A 20,825-nucleotide genomic window follows, 5' to 3' on the forward strand; every position below is an offset into this window, starting at 1 on the left:
AGAGGTTGCCAAGTCTACTAGGTCATCATGAAGATGGCAAAGTGTTGCACAGGTACAACATGCCACTATGTGTCAATCAAGAGCACCTGGTCTTGGAATCAAAGTCCAAGAATGATCAGCGAAGAACTTGCCATAAGCTGAATAGGCTGAGACCAGGCTTCCTCCAATGCAGATGCAACACCCCGTGCATCGTAAAGCAGGATAATTGAGCCTTATATTCATACTCAAAAGGCCTTTTTCAAGGCCACCATACCACAAGAGAGATAACGAAAACAAAGTGTTATAAATGAGTAAAATTTGCTACATTTTATTATAATCATAATGTGATCATACCAGAAATGGGGATTGTCATTTTCATGCAAGCTAACAAACATGGAAGAGAGGTGTGGATACGAATCTACGTACTTAGATTTTATGAGCCCATTGACAACAGTAGTAGGCCTACAACGACAAAAATAATTGCGGGAGAAAACCTGCAAAACTGAACTTACAGCGGCAAGTCACATTCTCCAAGCAACTACTTCAAAACAAAGTGAACACTGTGTTAAGTGATATGATCAAAGAAGACTGTGCCAAGGTAAGGTGCTGATCGTGTTGGGAAGAATAGAGAAATGAGACCACAGTTGCTGTAATTGAATTTAATGGCTCAGGCAATCGCGGGAGAAACCAGCAAAACTGATCTTACAAATCCAGGTACTCACCGTTCGTTCGTTTTCCTCTCTCTTTTTACTTAGAGTAAAAACTAAAAACACACAATTTGTTTTATTCTTTTATGATATAATTAGAATGTAAACTTAAAATAACCATTTTATTAGTGTCTAAACTGCAAAAGAAAAGCAGTAACAAGTCGATCTTTTCTGATTAAATTGCATTTTTTTCTTTATGATTTTCAGATATCTTTGCATCAAACAACGGTAAACGGTGGTTTACTGTTTTATTTTCTTCAAATGTAAGAGAAAAAACAAAAATATACCATTTAGCCTTCTGATTTTGAATTATGAGAAAGGAAATAAACAGTTTTGCGTTTTCTGTAGGTCAAATTGTCCGTAGGTCGAGTTCAACTGATATTCCCTCATGCAGTGAAATGTTTGCAGACACAAAGTCACATTCTCCAAGCAACCAATTAGCAATGAAGGTATGAGGCAAGTTCTTCTTGCATGTGATATAAATATTCCATACATGTCATCAATGCAGAAAAATGCAAATAAGGTGATGGACTCCTTTGTTAGCTTGAATCAAGACCAGTTGCAAGAGAATAAGAAGATGGTAAATGAAATAATGGTATGTTACATGGCAAGGAAGTCAAGGTCATTGCGCAAATGGACACAGCTTACAACAACCCCCACAAAAGGGTGATCCTTTTATCAACCTGCCACACAAGCATGGACACCTCAGAACCAGGATTGGAGAGTGTGCCGCTGGCATTTGAGACGAAAAGTAAACTTTGTTCTTTGCCCCACAATAACCATCTGAAATAGTGTCAAAACAATTTCCCTGTGAAAGAAGCTATGTGGAAAGGCTTAAATGCGAAGGAATTATCTGCAGGTTCTAATAGTATTGGCGTTCAGGAATTAATATCCAACAGAGATGCACATGCATTCAAAGATTTTAAGGAAATTATGCTCAACACCACACAGGGGAACTGCACAAACCATTGTAAGAAACATTATGAAAATCCAAAATAAATGCTGCAATGGAAGGACTGCACTCAAGAAACCACAAAGAACAAAATGTTCCTTTCCAAATTTTATATAAAAACGATGTAGCTGGGAATTTTGTAAAGCTCATGTCAAAAACTGAGCATAATTTTAACAATGTTGACAAGTTTCTGGATTTTAAGAAAGAGGATCAAGAGGAGTATATGTAGAAAAAAGATGCAAGTCAACAAAAAAATAACAATATATTCATCACTGAGATGGGAAACCATGGATCCACTTAAAGGTTAAACTTTCAAAAGGTCACAATCTAAAAATAAGAAAGGCTCATGTAAAATCAATGGGGTTTAGTCCAGCACATTTTTATGTTTCTGAGTTATATGATGGAAAGTATTTAGCTTGTTACATTCATAACCATGCTCACAGCCGTAGTTTCAACCAATTACTGTTTTTACTAATCCCTGAGGGCATTCCAAGAGAAACCGCAAAATTCCTGTCAGCAATATTTTAGACACAAGCTGTGCCTCTTTTATAGTTCCAGGAATGCTCGAGATACCATGCGCAGCATACTGGCTGTTAAAGAGTTGTTGTTCATAGAAAAAGTTTCCTGTGAAAGTTTCTTTTTCTTGGAAGGTTGAATATCACAGTACCAGGAAGGTCCCTCTTTAAAAAACAAACAATTATTAAACAACTGTATTTTAGTCATTCCAGTTGTTACTATCAGCTGCTGCCAAAATAGAGCAGACGCATGTGATGCAAGTGATGTTGAAAAGCGATATAGGAAAATACTTCTACAAACTAAAATATCTTATATTATCTCACAATAGTGGTTTTGATGTTTTTAAATTATATTTCATGTGCTTTTTGGCATTTAAAAAAATATTTGCTTCTACATTTATGATTCGTTTCTACATTTTTAATCTTCACTATACTAAATTTGTGTTTATTTATGCTTTTTTAGATTTACGTTCCATTGTTCAAGTGGTCAAAAAAAGGAAAGAAATTGAACAGTTATGAGAAGAAATACCACTCTCCAAGTTCAAAGCTAAGAAAGGAGGAAACATAACCACAACATCAAGATTAATCAATCAAATATTCCATGCACGCCATCAATGCAGAAAAATGCAAATAAGGTGATGGATTCCTTTATTAGCTTGAATCAAGACCAGTTGCAAGAGAATAAGAAGATGGTAAATGAAATAATGGTATGTTACATGGCAAGGAAGTCAAGGTCATTGCGCAAATGGACACAGCTTACAACAACCCTCCCCAAAGGACGATCCTTTTATCAACCCGGCACACAAGCATGGACACCTCAGAACCAGGATTGGAGAGGGTGCCGCGGGCATTTGAGACGAAAAGTAAACTTTGCTCTTTCCCCCACGATAATCATCTGAAAGAGTGTCAAAACAATTTCCCAATGGAAGAAGCTATGGGAAATGCAGAGCACCTATGCGGAAAGGCTTGTGTGAAGGAATTATCGGCAGGTTCTATTAGTATTGGCGTTCGGGAATTAATATCCGACGGAGATGCACATGCATTCAAAGGTTTTAAGGAAATTATGCGGAACACCACAAAGGTGATCTGCACAAACCGTTGTAAGAAACATTATGAAAATCCCAATTAGATGCTGCAATTGAAGGACTGCTCAAGAACCACAAAGAACAAATTGTCCCTTTCCAAATTTACAGAAAAACAATGTAGCTGGAAATTTCAAAAATCTCATGCCAAAAACGGAGCCAACAATACCAAACTAACAAAAGTATGTGGAAATGCCAAAAAGGGCATCATCAGCTGTATAACGGGAGATGTAGATGGCTGTAGAAGGTTCTCCTTGGTCTGTGTGGCCCAAGTAAAGGTTCCCCCAGGACTTCCAAGAAGAATGGATGTGGATTTCCCATTATGTATAATGCAACAGAAGATTGAGTGTATATTCCTTTAGTTTAGATTTGGTCACAATCAGTAATTGATAAATTTCCCTTAAAGTACTTTACATGACTGAAAAAGTATAGTTACCCATAAAATAACATACATATATTTCTGTTACATCAAGATAAAACCCACCTCATATTTGTATGACTGTAGAGACTGCTAAAGACTTTTTCAAAACTCCAAATGTAGCTAGAGATCATTACTACCATATTTATGTGATAAGCTGATGTTCAGTCCAGACAAGCAATATTGTAAGAGTTTTATACCAAGGCAAAGGGCAGTCGAAAGATATTGTTATATATATACTTGATGTGTGTAAGACTATCCTTAAGCAAGTTAAAGGTTGATCAATGATTGAAGATTAATTTATTTCACAGATAAAATCTCTCCTTTATAGAGACCCTGATGGCAGCACCTCTTGCTACCCAAGAAGAACACTCACAGGAGATCAAATTAAAAAACAACAACAGAAATACACTGCAAGCTTACTACAAAACTAACAAAAAATTGGCTTGTTCAGACAAAATTCAGCGAAATACTGAAGGCAACCACATCAAACCTCATGAAACTGAAGACCTAACAGCAGCAGGTTAGGAAAGACCTGCATTTGTAGAGGAGCAATACATACATAATTATCTACCACATATCAATGACATTCAATGTCAGTTACATTTGGCAAACTGTTATGACATTCATGTAGTTAAAGATGCATTTCATGATTTTAGCATCCTCTCTTTAGACAATTTTAGTTGATTTAGACAATTAACAAAAATTATTATTTGGGGTAAGCAAATGTCAATCTCCCCTTGGTGCCACCACTGATCTAGATTATGTAATAAACCTAATAAGAATTTAATTTACGCAGAAAGATTTAGATCAACAAAGTCCTTTGCAAGCCAGAGCAAGCCGAAGTGTAGTTGGTATTCATCCAACTCCATCATCACCTTCACAATAATCCCTACCACATTTCAGTTCTTCATTTAACTTTCATAATTACACCAGTTTGTCTAACTCATCACCCTCACTTGATGCTTTTTCCGTAGCTCCAAAACCCATCCAAAAAATAATGTTCTCTTCCTCTTCAATTTGTTTACAGAAATTTGATTACAGAAATCATGGCTGATGACAATAATGTTCCGCAACATCCAAACAATGATGATGAGCAAAACCCCCCTCCCGGTGATGAAGAAAACCCCCTCCCAGTGATGAACGTCCAAACAATGAAAAAACCCTGCAAAAAAATTGCATCATGACAATGGGAAAATAAATGCAAAAGCTCCAAGAGAAGGGAAAGACTGCACCGATACCTTCTACAAACGGTCGAAAAACCTCATCAAATCTGCAGAAGCTCTGAATGCAGTTACCAAGGCGGAGGTAAAGGTCGACGTGATTCCGAACTGGGCCCAAGGTGTTAGGAGGTTCTTTGAGAGTGATGGATATGCCAAAGCCTTCAGAGAAAAGGAACCTGGTGCTGAACGTCATGACGAGAGAGCTGATGGTGCGGAGGTTGACGTCGCCATGGGTACAGCAACAGCAAGCCCTACTGTGTGGCCACGCAGGTTGATGACGTGCCAGAAGAGGACCACCAAGGAACCTCTGGTGAACCACCTCACTGCAAGAAGAAGTATGATAAGGAGAAATGTTCCATCTGCGGTATCCACTACAACTCAGCTGCCGACTAGGTGTATGAAGAAGTGTAACTTCTGAGTCCACTCAAGATGTGCCCACATATATTATCTGGTGACCACATCTGGCAACAATGCCCTTACCAAATGGGTAAATGCAGGGCATTTTTTCTGCCCCGATCACATGTCATGGTGATCTTAAAAAAAAGACTTATATAGATTTTTCTTTTGAAAAGCTATAAAAATGTTATGCAGAAGTTAGAACTGCAAAAAAATGTTATAACAAATTTATATTTGATATTGGACATTTGTTATATGTTATTATAGGTGCATCTTGAGTGGATCCAGAATCAGATTTGACCATTCAGAAGTTAGAACTGAAAAGTGTTCCATGTTAGACTCAGTCTTAAGTTAAACGTGGGTCTAACTTTAAACTCTTGCACAAAAGGAGGTTTAACTAAACCTGGGTTAAATAAAATGTTTTCAAACATTGCCTTTCAAATCACAAACTTATCAATCTGAATTACTATGAATCATCAACAAAGTCACTTTCATTAAGCACTCTTAAAAGAGTTCAATGGACATGTGTGTCCAATGACTGAACTTTACAGTAAGTGGATCACTGTGCACATACATGTCAATCAAACATGTAGTTATGGCTGTCTAAGCAGCTTTATCAAACATCATTAAGTGTTCGTTGAAAGTCTTTATCTTCATTAAAATCTTAAACCTTTGGTCTAACTGAGCATGCTCAGTGAACCATTTTGATTTAATTTCATCAGTTATCAGTTTGGTAAGCTTAACTTAGCTTAAATTTGTGCTGCAATTATGGCAAGTGTTAATGTAAAACCAACCTTAAGATCATCCAACTTAACTGGGAGCCAAGGGAAAAAGATAATATACTGCACTTGATTACTGAGCAAATTAAGATTATTGAAAACAAAGAATGCGACAAATCGTCCAAAAAGAAGAAAGAAAATGCATGGGCATCAATGCACCTGGGGTTTACGTCCAAAATTGGGAGCATAAGGGATATGAAGCAGATTAAGGAGCAGTGGAAGAGGGTGAAGTTGGCGGCAAAGAGGGAGTTCGCTCTGCAGAAGCCTGGGCAAACTGGTGGAGGCCCACCTGCTCCACTGCCATCAGCTATGTCATCAGCAATCAAAGAACTTGTCCCACAGGACTTTCTACAGATGTGTAATACATATGATGATGATGGTACCATGTCACTCCCAGCTGGTACTCAGTTGGCCCCTGCAGATTTCCTAAATTCGCAGGGGTTCCAACCTGGAACAGTTGACGATGACAAAGAAAAGTAAGGTGTAAGGGAAGCCATCAACATCAGACGCCACCCCAGTTCACTGAATTCACTGAATAAGGACAAAGGCCTCCACCAGCTACCACCGGTCTATGAACCTGTTCTGTCACATGACATCGTCAGCTCGTCATGTGACATCCCAGATCAATAAACCAGTCACCATCAGTTTGAAAAAGACACAGAGTCGTCGTGTCGAAAGCTCACGTAAGTGAACAAATTTAGTTGTGTGTAACGGTTTAAACTCTACCAATAAAGAAAAGTAAGTTTATCCATGATATTATGTATAACTGACTAATGGTCACCTTCCTAATCCTAGGCTACAGGCCTAGTTGGAAAAGCCAATACTCATGACAGCAGGCGCTAGCAATAAAAAAAACCATAAACCTTTGACGAAAGTGTATACTTCCACTATACTCTGATCAGCTCGTAATCTGCGGGACTCATCACATTGCTAAAATACATCAAAAAATCTTCAGCTTTCCAAAAGAGACGAAGTACCGAAAATTGTGGGTGCTATTAAATGTCAAGATTTCACCATGCACAGCCACGTTCTCAACAGTCATGCCAAGATTTGCAGTGATCATTTTGAGAGCCAACTACACAAATATTTGGTATGTTAGTTTTTTTTTGAGGAAACACAAAAGTGAAACATGATCATATGGCAATGATGAGTGCAACAAACGCGATGATGCGATGCCAATGACATTGACATGTACAGTAGCTAGAGTACGTCCAGGTGTACCCAGTATGCATCATGGGTCATGTTGGCTCTGTGTCAGCAGACTCGACCATTTCAAAAGTCAGGCTCAGAAGGGCATGTATTTTATTGCAAAAAAATGATATTTTAAACATAAAAAATGATTATAAAACATACTCTAGTCTGTTCATCATTTATTTCTGAAGCAAATTCTTTCATTTTCCGTCAGTGAAAACTTTCCGTCAGTGAAAAAAATCTCCATATGAGACCTTTAAAGGGATCAACTTTCAAGGGTCGTGAGCTAAAAATAAGAAGGGCTCATGTAAAATCAATGGGTTATGTCCAGCAGTTTTATATTTCTGAGTTAACTGATGGAAAGGTATTTAGCTTGTTACATTCATAAGGCCCAAAAAAACTTTTTCAGAATTGGGTCGGTCGGTCAGGATTTTTTTTTAAAAGGTCTTAGACAAAACATGACTGTATGCCATTATTTAGCTTAATAAATAGTTGTGAATTGAGATATTTCTCTACTGTATACCACTTCATTCATGTTTTTTAAAACAGTTTACAAATGTGTAGAAACTGTAAAAAAAACATCTCAGGATGCCAAAAATGTTGAAAGAAAAAAAAGGCACATTTGTAAATGTACCAATGGAAATATTTTTGCCATCGGAATTTGTAAATTGTTGACCCAAATTTTTTTGCCACTGATTTATTGTATATTTATTGTACGCTACATTCCCGATATGAATGGTGTTTATGGGAGTTTCCGGACAATTTCTGACCGCCCAGAATTTTTACGCCAAAGTATTATACATCTGCTCTCACTGTAAACTTGCTTTATGAAGTACAAGGGCAGCTCTCTTAATACATTCAAAAAGCCTAAAACTTTACGAGTTATTGGATGCTCTTACCCCTAGGCTCCTGCCAAGAGCTTTGCCCTTCTGGTTCCCCCTGGATCCCATCCATCTATTATATACACTTGCGCTTTGTGCTTATAACATAAATACCAGCAATTTCTCTATACCCCCTGAGAAAACAGTCTATCAATGGCCCTGAAAATCAGTGTCCAGTTATACTGCTGTTTACAGGGCAAATAAATCCTTCAATAAATTTGTTGCTCCAGTCGCCAAAAAAGTAGCTCTGTAACTATAGTATGAAAATGCACCAACTGTGCTGGAGGTCATTGCTCCATGGGTGCTATACCTTGGCTCACCTCAGGTTTGCTACCAACATCAATCCTTTTCACGGTTGCGCCACAAGAGTGCCATCAAATCTGCCTCGCAATCGTGCAGTCGTGCATGCAAGCTTGGCATATTTCTGTGTGTGATTTGATGTGTCAAGATAAAAACGCAACTACATCACTAAAAACTTGAGGCAAACCAAAATTTAGCCAGCCCATTACTTACAGCAGTCAACATTTTATGATAGTAGCAAAGGAGGTTTCTGTTTGCTTGCAAAATTGATATTTGTGCAGACCAATTAGTATCTAAAAAGAAGACATAATGTCTGTGTCTCTTCCTCTCCAGTAAGAGCATTACAACAGGGCCATTTAATTCATACATTTTCAACACAAGATTATTGAATTAAGGGTGTTATTGAATAATGTCAATATATTTATATAAATGACTAATACAGAGTACATTTGTGAAGATTACCATTCATCCTGAGATTCTTGAGACACATCCTTTGTCTTCCATAGGAGAAACTGGCCACAAGATATGCTCTCTACATATTAACTCATGGCAAAAAGTCCATGTACCGCCTCTGTAACCTACATTCAACATGTACTAGAGTATGATGAAGGCATTCAAGCAAAACAGATAGCTGTACTTGCCCAAGATCGCTGTGTATAAAGAAGTTTTGTGGTCACCTGCTCCGCAGCCGAGGTGATGATGATATAATTTTTTTCTTTTTAACTGACTTATTCTTCCTCAAATATACAAAACTGAGTATCCCAGCAAACACAAAACATATCACAGAAACTGTTGTACTGTCAGGTTATATAAAGGGTATACAATGTTTTGATAACATTCCAAAAACATTTGTGAAAAGTAGATGTATAAAAGATTTTCTGCAAAAAAGTTTGCAAACAAAAAAATATTTTACAATGACATTTCGACAATATTTTGAAAATGTTGCTGTAGTGTTTTTTTCATTTAAAACATTTCAAAAATGTTTTCATGACCTTTATATAATCTGACATTTAAATGTTATTAAAATGTTTTGAAAACGTTGCCTGAAAGAAGGCCCTGAAACAGCTGAAACTTAGAAAAGTCCAAATAGGTGTTCATTAGGTCAAATGTATCACCCAAAACAGACTTGATTTGTACCGAATGGTACATGACATGCTAAATCTCAAAGGGTTACTAAGTAACTCAATATAAATGTGCATGATTAGTTTAAAAATCAATGTGATTGCCTATTTTTGGTCCATTTTTATCAACTGAATTCTCATCTGTTTGATACCTGTGATGCATATCAGTACTGATGACAATGATGGTCTCTCTCACGGGCTAAGAAAGACTCCAAGGTAGTACTTGCTTCAATCAGAGTCTGGATAGGAGTCTACAAATGTTGACAGCATGGATGATAATTCTTCAGTGGTCTCTTCTTCAGCTGGAGCCTGAGAAAAAAGAAACATAAAAGAGAACATCACATACAATGGTGTGCCACTTGTGTATATTTCCTGTACAAATATCACTTTCTTCAAAAAATAAGCCTAAGCCTAAGTACAAGTGAAGACAACAATGCCTGTGTACTGCTCCAACAGTGGAATAGACCTGGGCAATATTTTTCATTGACAGTTGCTTTGAAAACCTGTACTTTCCTTCAGATCTGTGAATTCATTATTATGATTGTAACACACTAGTAAGTATCTTTATTTGTTTCAAGAAAGGTTTAAACCAAATCAAATTTCATTCTCATAGAGAAAATATTAGACCTATAAATATGTTGTGTTTCATGCTAATTTACATATGAAGAACATGATTTTAGTTCACTACGAGGCTGATCTCATGTGACATTCAAGGATCAGCCAACTTCAAATGACTGCCCTAAGCTAAAGTATTTAAATCCAGAAACCTTGGCAGAAAATTAACCTACAGTTGCATTCAATCATGAACATGATTATTTTGTTGGAAACAACCAAATTTGTAGCTTGTAATCAAAAACCATGCCATCATCTTGGACAATGGGCTATTCCAGTTGAAATCCATGGAAGACATGACCTTAATCTCTCACACAAGTTGTGTAAATTTCAAATGGAGTACATGAAATTCACATTCCCTGTGTAGATGATTAGGGTCATGTCTTGGTTCTATGGGTTGCAACTCGAACAGCCCAAAGTACAAGTTTAAATGTGTACATTCAATGATGTCCCTACATACCTTTCTCTTCCCAACAGAAGACTCTGGTTCCTCCTCTCGTTTCCTCTTCCCTTTGCCTCCTTTCACATCTTCCTCTCCTGATGGCTTTGATTCTTCTCTAGCATCCTTACTTTCACCTTTTTCATCTAAACCATCTCCTTCCTGCCTAACTTCTGCACTTCTTTTTGCATCACCACTTTCTCCAACTGGTTCAGGAGGTAAATCCTCACTGGACGGAGCAGATCTATTTTCATCTCCAACTTTTTCATCCCGCTTTCGATCAACTTTCAAGTCTTTCCTTTGATTATCATCTGAATCCTCTTGCTCATCTTCATCATCATCATCACTATCACTTTCATTGACATGTTTCCCACTTTTGCTGCCATTACTCTCTATATTCTGCTTTCTCTGGTCATACTGTACTACTTCTTGTTCTTCTGGAGTTGTTATTAAAGCAGGACTATGTGTATCCATGTCTTCTACAGCATCTTTTCCATCACTTTGCTTGTACACTGATGTATCTCTCTGTATCATGACATGAGACAGCATCATCTCTGAAGGCATCTTTGTCACTACTTCTTTGGCTTTTGGTTTAATCTCTGCCAGGCTGATTGAAGAGTGCAGTGATGGTACTTTTGGGTGAAGTAGATTGGTGCAAATTACACTGGCTTCTGCACATGTGCTGGCCACCTGAATAATTATATAAAATGTAATAAGCCAAATCAGCATTGAAAGTTTGCAATGCATTGTGGGACAGATTTTGCTGTTTTGGGACACTTTGCCCTCTGACCTATCGGGAAAATTGGTTTTTTTTTGTGCGTACAAAATATTATTTAAAATGTTTTACTACAATAAAACAAACTTAAAAAACAAAGTTGTGTAATAAATAAATTATTTAAATATTATTAATGATAATATTATTGCAATAATAAATGAATGAATAAAAATAACAGCAATGTTCCCAATATGTCAAAGGTCAAAGTGTCCCAAAACTGCTTTAAAAAAAAGTTACAATGCCGATTCACCTTTTCGTTAAATCCCATAACCCTTTGCGAGTACACCTGAGAACTCGTCATTTGACGTGACGCCGACTTGCAATGCGCACTAACGATGTTCCATAAACGATGTGCGCATCAGCGCAGATCGGCGTGACATCAAATGACGAGTTCTCGGGTGTACTCGCAAAGGGTTATGGGATTTACCGAAAAGGTGAATTGGGCTTATTGTAACATTGTTTATTTGCTGCAGCAGTCAAGTTAAAAATGTTTTATGTGTGCTTGAATCAAGCCAGTTTTGATGTTGGCAGACAAAGTTAGATACCTGTTGTTTTAGCAGCCTAAAGGCCGAGATAGAGTCTGACGTCTGTGCGGATGTCACATTTTCAGTTCTCCAGAGTGACTTTCAGTTCTCAGTCTTGATTCTCACTCAAGTGATTAGCTTTGTTCAGGGCTTTTTACTCCTTCTCCACAATGGGCTAATCCATTTAAAGTCCACACTCCCCATGTGGAAGATTTTGGAGATATCTTTCACAGTGGGAGTATGAATTTCAAATGGAATTAGCCCATTAACCAACTCCATTTGAAATTCTGCCTTTGTGGAAGATTCAGGTTGAAATCATTCTCAGAGGGTGTGTGAATTTTAAATGGAGCTGCCTAATGTGTTCTTTCCATATGAAATCTATACTCCCCCTATGTAAGATATTTCCAAAATCTTCCACAGGGAGAGTGTGGATTTTAAATAGTAAAACCTAATCTTTGTAGCTAAAGACAATGCTGGAAATGTTAGCCACCGGGAAAGATGCCGACGGAAAAGTAGCCACTGTGTTACAATAGAAAAACACTCGCAAGACGTCAAAATATATCCTGGCATTTCAAATGCTGATCTGATATGCTAACTTCTATGATGTCAAGCAGAACCAATTTCTAACATCTATCCATCTCCATCCCTACTATTCATAAATTGTATACTATAGTGCACAATATCATTAATGGTAGATTCTGTCATCAAGATTATTTCCCATGTGTGCACTGTCCAGCACCCTCAGTTTTCTTGTGTGCTTGTTTGGGTTTTGTGTTTAATACAATTTCCACCAATAGCAGGCCTCTTGCTCTTGGTTTTCTGAGACTCTAATAACAATTAAATGTATGCCTTTGCTGAAAAAATGCAGGAGGTAAGGTCCATTCATACTATGCAGTAAGGTGTGGTGCATTGCTGCACAGCATCATACTGTAAAATACTGCATTGCGGTATCGCAATAAATTGGAAATGCAACAAATTGCATTGAGTTGCGGCATAAAGTAATTGATATATCAGTAACACACAATTACGACATAGTATGAACGGACCTGTACACTATATGGCCCTTCATATGCATGACAATCCATAGCACTAGTATGGGCTGTGTCTTCTGTGATGTCCTTTGTGACTTACCTGTATGCACATATCTTGTCTACCCACACTGAATATCCTGATAGCACAGTGTAATGGTGCTGGCCATTTAGCATGAGGAACCAACACACAGCTTAATAACAGGCGATACAACTCCTCACAGCATATCCCAGATGAGTAGGGGATGGGTGGTGCATTGTGGGATTGCTGGATTTGTAGGAGAAGGGGGACTACAATTTCATGGACTTCCTAAAAAGAGAAATGGAAATAATGCTTATTGTAAACCACCAACAATGAGCATTTAACAAGCATCATCTAACAGAATTGTAGATTTGTTTTACCAAAATGCATTAAAATGTTACCATTGATAACAACGAGAGAGCTAGAAAGAACCATCTTCATAGAGACAGAGAGGGAGGGCTGTATGCATAGTATGGTGAAATATGGACAGTTCCATTCAACGAGACTTTGTATGCGTTATATAAAGAGAACTAGAGCATGAGCCTCGCCTACGTCTACGAGCACTACCGTGATGTACTCATCATCTAGACATTCATTAGTATTGGGTATTGTATGGGCCTAAAATCATCCAATTTAATGAGGAAGTATAGGAAAGAATCTCTGGCGTTCATTTTTTACTTTTGTTTTTGTTGTACTTATGATTGAGTATACCATCATCAGCATTTTCACAAATAGGAACTGTTTCTATTTAATCTGTCAGTAGGCAGGTATTATGACAGAACAGATATGTAGAAAGCCAGCAGGCTTCCCGTTAGTGTGCGTCATTGCGTCCAGACGCGTATTTTACAAATTTGGACGCAAATTCACATGGCTAATCAAGTATTTTAAGTCCATGTCACATGCATTTGGACGCAGACAAAACTTCAAATTTTATCATTAATTGATGATAAAAATAAGAAATTTTATTCTTTTATATTTTTAAGATAATAAAAGCCCCAACATTTTGACCCACCTGCTGAGAATTGAAGTAAATTCTGCAATATTTGTAAATGCAACGTCAGGAAATCGTGCACTTTTTGCATGCTTTCCGAACGATCGCTGTACAGCTGTTTGATCACATGGCCTGGGGAAGTCCCGATTGATTTGTTTACAAGGAAGCACGTGCCGCTAGCGTGCGGTGTTTATTTAATTATTTATCACAACCTGACAATATTCAATTTTTAATATTTTAAGTTTATTTTCTCATAAATAATCTAGGTTTCCTTTATTAGTATTATTGTTACGATGAATAAAAGCAATTTTAAAGACAAAATCCAAATGATAACCCTTTTTCAGATTATTTGTGGCAGCGCGCGTTTTAGTTTTTTGTAGCATCAACAGCACGTTAATTTAAAAATAAAAATGCGGAAGTGAAAGTACTGAATCGAAAATTGCTCAAGATTGACAGACTTTGCTCATGTTTTTGCACCTGTTTTTGACCACGTTTGGGACCAAAACTGACACAGAAATGAGAAAAATTATGATAGCGAATGGAGATGGAATATCTCGGGGAATATGTGCTTTTTTTTTTTTTTTAACAATCAACATTTGATGAGGTGTAGACCCGGGGTACGTGTGTATCGTCATAATCGTGAATTTCAGATGGACGCTTTAAAAATCTGTCTGGGCAAGTTTTGCAACCTCGTCAGCAAACTTGCGTCATTACGGACGACATTTTTAAAACCTTAACGGGAACCCTGAAAGCCAGATATACTGATCCAAAGAAACAAATACAATACCTTGTGAATCCCTGGCTTCAATTTCATACCAAGTCTAAGAAACATCAATCTGAGAACTGTCAAACAATAAAAAGAATGAATGCAGGTGTAAATAAAATGAGAAATTTTGTTACTGGATCATAACATGCGTTGTTTGGTGATCATTTTAAGTAAACGCTTTCACAACTCATGTAGCACAAATTGTAGAGCTACAAGAACATTACATCAAGGACTCATCAAAGTTATGACATATGACCTGCATAATGATCAAATTACCAAATCAGTTTGAATTTTGAGTGATCAGAACAAAAGAAAACAAGAGGAAATTCAGGTGCTTTAGCTAACATTTGGCATGAAGAATGTTGTTAAATGGGACTGACCTAATTGTTGACAACCTCATCCCTCCACTTCACCCCATCAATTTTTTGGCATCTGAAGAAAACCCACATGTTTCTCATTACCCCAGTAAAATTTTGAGCAATAGCCTCATCCCCATTGTGGTATATCACCCGTACTGTTCTATGGGCATTTGTGATGTATGTTTTTGCTTCTACATATAAAAACCGCTGGAGCACTTGAACTCAAACCTTATAATCAGATTGAATTGATGATAGGCCCCATGTAGGGTATAAAGCTCCATATGAAAAATCAGACCACCCCTTTCATTTTGATATAATAAGTGTTCCGAGCACAAATATTCCTGAATATCTACAGATATTAGGGGAAAAAAAAGAAATTGTTTCCTGTAGCATGTGCATTACATTTTTGACAGCTTATTTTGCGCATTAAAATTTTCTAAAAATCACAAAAAAACTATAAAACACTACTGGAGTAAACATTTACACATTACACAACATATGAGTGTAGTGAAAAACTACTGAAGAAAACATCACACATTTTTTTAGATACGTTTTTTAATCTGCAGGTTGAGAGGGCATCAGATTGAGAAGGCATCATAAATATTCTTGAATATGAAGAAATATGATTTTTTTGTTGTGTGTGTCAGAGAGACCCACTGTAAATTCCCATTCCAATTTGCAGCAAAAAAGGTTTTTTTTTTTCACTTGACGACATGGATTGTTAAAAAAAAATCGCATTTTGCATTTTTGACCTGCTACAGGAAACACATGGTTTTTTTTGGCCTTACACTACAAAAATAAGGGTCTTAACTATAATACCATACACTGTTTGACACAACTATTGTAGACCTCTTACCTTTCAATGCAGCAGCACACAAATCACTATTAGCATATATATTAACTCTGGGGTGTACTGAGACGTCATGACCTGCTGACCTTTGACCCTTCTGCTTGGATTTCTTTCCTCTTTTGTTAGACCCCGAGCTGATAATACTCTCACCAATCCCAGTTGATAACTGTTTTAACCAAAAAGGAGAAATTATATTTAGATTGATTGTCATGGTAGGTGAAATAGAGATGGATTTTACATTTTTGTTTGACAAAGAGGCATTTCTTGAGTGGTTAATATTATTTCAAGTTAACATGCTATTCAAGATAGAGAGCTTCACTTCCAGAAAATTAATGGCAAAAGATGGCCACAGATTTAAAATATATGAATCAGGAAGACCAGACGACAGATTGGCTTCCACAGAGGGAGTACATTTCATGATAATGTTGACCTATGGCACTTGGGCACTACTGTCATTTTTGAATTGGAAGTCTTTAGATAAGCAGTACCAAAGTCCTATGACTGACATTTTCCATTGGTTACGAATGATTAAAGCCATAATGTAAAACTTCCGTCCAATTTTAATGTTGTTCTTTTTTACCAAAAATGATGAAATAATATTGGTAATGACTGTTAAGAAGGTTTCTGTCCATTTTAAGCTGAAATAATGAGGTAAAATGAAAGATAGCCCACTTGCTATCTTGGCTGCTTAACAAGCCTTATGGGGGATTCAATGTCGTAATTACGACATTAATTCAAAATTGCTCTGATGTCTTATCTGTTGTCCTATAAACACGTTGGCTCATGTATGTAAACATTACAAAACATGCCTAAAAATCATTTGAAAAACAATTAAATAAATTCATTTTAAAAGATCATGCATTATGGCTTTAACTGATCAGCTAAAGCATTAAACATTCCAGTTGAAATCCATACACCCCCTATGAAAGACATGAACATAATCTCACACATAGGGGTGTAGATTTCAAATGGAATCACCCATTCAGATAACCCCATTTGAAATTCACACTCCCTGTGTGGAAGATTAACCCTATACCATATATACCATATCTATGGCGCAGCACAGCTACATCATGCTGTAAAGAGCTCTCGCTTGCACCACAGTTTTACTGTGATTTACTAACCATTTTTATCATATAACCCAGCCAACATGCATGGTAATGTACCAACACCATTCTGAACTGAACATGCATGGTAATGTACCAACACCATTCTGAACTGAACATGCATGGTAATGTACCAACACCATTCTGAACTGCAATTTATGACAATGAACTACATCATTAATTGATGTTTTGCTGACAAAAATATTTTGCTGTCTTCTAATTTTACTGTACTAGTATGCTTTTATAATACCATCACCCAGCCACGCACAGGCCTGTACGGTTCAATAATCCTGTCTCCGGTTCAACTCCGTGCGTGTATTGTTTACATTGTTCCATTGAACTGAACTGTTTACGCATTCAGCGACTTACAGATCAATGGTCCCTGTGTTTTACATTTGACTTGTTTTCCATCCTACTCCAGCTTCTAGTTTTGTCTATGTAAACATGGAAGAACTACATACCATGCTTGTGGCAATGAAGCTAGAAAATCAGCAAAATTTTGCGAAAATAACAAGTCAGCTTGAACAGTTTCCAAATTACTTTTCTTCACTTAAATCCTACGTCATTGATCTAATTTACAGCGTCAAGCATTTAGATGCTGTAGTAAGTGAGATTACAGATGAAATAATTCCTGACCTGCGCAAGCAACTGCAGATGGAAATTGATGATCTAAAGAAGGTGAGGATAACTGCCGAACTGTTCAGCAAAAAATCTAATTTGCTGTTTCACAGCATCCCTGAAAGTCCCCTTGAAGATACTGAAGCTGTCCTTTGCACTTTTTTTGACAGTACACTTGAACTATGAAAGAGCTCAGAAAGTAATCTTTGACAATGTTCATAGATTGCCATCATAGAAATCGGAGAACACTAGACCTAGTCACATCATCGCCAAGTTTCTGGAAATGAAGATCCGTAACAATATATTGTCAAAGGCAAAGACACTGAAGAGATCTCCACAGAAGTTTGGTATTAGCCCACATCTAAATGCTGAAATGCAGACAGCAAGAGCCCAACTCCTTCCAATCAAGCAGCAAGCCATTCAAGATGGGAAGTGTACCTTCAAGATTGAAGTGAAACTTTACATAGACAATGAACTATTATAGACCATAAACTATTTCTCCATTCCTAGATTGAGATGAGACTCTAAATCTAAATACATGTATTGTGCAATTTGTAATCATAAATGATTTTTTATGCCATCATTGTCTCATTCTTTTCAGAACTTATGTTGAACTTTGACTCCACATAATATGACTTTGCCTATGACTTAAAATAGCAGTCTCATACATTATTTAGAATTGATTATACATTGCATTTATCTTATGTATCGTCATATCACAAACTGAATCTGAATCCTGAATTTGAATCTGAATCCTGAATTTGAATCTGAATCCTGAATTTGAATCTGAAACTGTATCTGAATCCTAATGGAACCCATAGTGTTTTGCTATCAGAAGGGAAAGAAGAAGAAAAAAACTGAGAGAAGATGAACAAAGTAGTCACTTGGTACCCCTGGATTCAAACCTCGGACACCTCATATGCCAAGCAGAAGATCACTGTCCGATAGCCCCAACATGTTTTGCTGGGGGTCTGGGGGTATACATGCATATTTTTTTTTGGGGGGCTTTGGGGTGCGAGCCTCCTGGGGTAAAAAGCAGGGGGGCGGCCAAAACGAAGGGGCGGCGGAAGAAGAAGGGGTGGCAAAAAGGGGGGCGGCGGAAGAAAAAAGGGCTTAAAAAATGTGAAAAAGGCTAAAAAAATGGTACTATACATCAAAATATGTTGCTTTTAGGGCGCTAGCGCCTATAATCTTTCCTAGTGAGATTTAGTGAGTTTTAGTGCGGTTAGGGTTAAGGTCATGTCTTCCAAGGATTTCAACTGGAATAACCTATTAAATTAATATATGATACCTTTGTAACATCCATTTGAGGTCTAACATCTTGTAGGAGCTGATCTACAAGGGTCTCTGCAACAGACTCCAATCCACTACTTGCTCCAACAACTTCCAGCCATGTCTGTAGACATTGGTAAGTACCGAGACGGAGATTGCTACAATGGTAACAAATTGGTGCACAAAAAGGTAAATCACAAGTTAAATATTATGATTTTAATATTTAATTTATCTGCCTTTATTTGGTAATTATTTTTCCAGAATGCCCGATCCTGATGAGATGGAGGAACCCCCACCCCACCCGACCATTTGTGTGTACCATGTGAAGTCATAATAACTTCCATGTTAGGATTTATTTCCAAAAATTGAAAATCACATTAGAAATTCAGAGCTTGAGAAGTACTGTATAGCTCAATTTACATTGACTTCAAACAGCCGTAAAAATTACATACTGATTTTTCTGCATAAAAATTGATTGTTTTTAAAACGTAAAATCAAACGTCTTGAAGTTGCTTCAAATGTGAATGGTCTAGAAAACACAGTGATTGTTCTTTATCATGACATCTCACCTGTATGGCTTCTGTTTTCCTGCAGCATCTGTGTGTGTCCAAGCCAAAGCTTGTATAAAGAGTTTGTTGATCACTTGACCATGTGGGATGAGGTGACCTCTGCAACTGTGAACATAAATCATAAAGTCTACAATTAATAAAATCCTCAAGTAACAAACAGTCTAGTCGTGTTTTTGTTTTGTTTTTTCAGATCAAGAAGTTTATTTTCACAAGAAAGAACTGAATATGATGTGCAGTGTTAGCAAATGGGCAGTAGGTGTTATGGACATTTTTGTGCTGTTTTGAGGGGGAAAACTTTGGCCTAAAAAATGCTTGATAATCAAAACCATATCTTTAGTCAATTGTAGTAATACCAGCAAACAGGTATGTTTTGTTGATAGAAAAGTGACAACCCACCAAAACAGTTCAATAGATTCTGTGGAATATTTTCTTAATGAAGAGATTAATCAATTTCATATCACTTTTACAAGGCCAAAAACCCCCAACTTTTTTAAGCGTCGTTGACATGGTTCAGTTCAGGAAAGAAAGTTTCCTGTTCAAGTGTTGCCAGAGATGCCACTCAGTTTTACTCAAAAAAACTTAAACTGGTGAGAAAAACATGAAAAAGCATGTGAATCCAGGCCAAAAAGCCCCAAAACGGGCTGAAAATAAATAAAAACATCGGAATTTGGACTCACAAAAACTGAATTCAGGCTAAAACCTGAAAAGTGGCATCTCTGTATTACTAAGACGTTAAATTTTGAGATCGTTTGTATGTGTGTTTTAAGTGCAAAATTAACCATTGGGCATACTGCTTTACAGTTGCATAAATTTCAATCATCATGACAAATCGTAAACAAATCGTTCTGAGTTTGATTGACAGGTAACGTCAGACGCAAACTAGTATTTTATTTATCTCTGGTCCCGATTATAGTTAGCAAAAGTATTACACCCTGCCCATTGGAAAATGTTTGATGGTACATGCACACTACCGGCAAAAAGGAATTATGACAAAAAATTAATGTCTTGAAATTAAGTATTTTTACTGTCAAAAAAACTGGACCAAAATGACACATTTTCGAATGTTCAAAGTGAATATGATAGACTTCATGAAAATGTAAGTGATTGATTTTACTATCTATCAACACATGCCTACATCAGGGATTCACAACCTAGGACCTGTGGGTCATAACACTGTGAGTTTGCAAGACTACCTAGGAATATGAGATGGGATGCAATTTTGACATGAGGTCGGGAGTGGTCGGAGAGATGTTCCAAACGATGTTGAAAGCCCCAATGCACAATGAAAAATAATGCTTTAAATATTGCAATTCTTTACTTTTGCAACTCAAAATGAGGTACATACTACAT

The 20,825-nt window shown here is 37.0% G+C and overlaps 1 protein-coding gene across 1 annotated transcript in view; it reads right to left on the reverse strand.

Annotated features, from left to right (window-relative positions):
- Nucleotides 1-7,005: 7,005 nt before the first annotated feature.
- The window catches only part of LOC140154960 (proline-, glutamic acid- and leucine-rich protein 1-like), a 29,579-nt gene continuing 15,759 nt past the window's right edge, over nucleotides 7,006-20,825 (reverse strand). Inside the window, exons 10-16 of the mRNA XM_072177622.1 lie at nucleotides 19,476-19,580; nucleotides 18,926-19,064; nucleotides 15,917-16,076; nucleotides 14,723-14,778; nucleotides 13,026-13,232; nucleotides 10,617-11,285; nucleotides 7,006-9,853 (exon numbers count right to left, since the gene is read on the reverse strand). Of these exons, the coding sequence (XP_072033723.1) occupies nucleotides 9,773-9,853; nucleotides 10,617-11,285; nucleotides 13,026-13,232; nucleotides 14,723-14,778; nucleotides 15,917-16,076; nucleotides 18,926-19,064; nucleotides 19,476-19,580 (1,417 nt within the window). The 3' untranslated portion in view covers nucleotides 7,006-9,772. The remainder of the gene's footprint in view (nucleotides 9,854-10,616; nucleotides 11,286-13,025; nucleotides 13,233-14,722; nucleotides 14,779-15,916; nucleotides 16,077-18,925; nucleotides 19,065-19,475; nucleotides 19,581-20,825) is intronic.

Source organism: Amphiura filiformis, chromosome 6 (genome assembly GCF_039555335.1).
Source record: "Amphiura filiformis chromosome 6, Afil_fr2py, whole genome shotgun sequence".
Classification (NCBI taxonomy): domain Eukaryota; kingdom Metazoa; phylum Echinodermata; class Ophiuroidea; order Amphilepidida; family Amphiuridae; genus Amphiura; species Amphiura filiformis.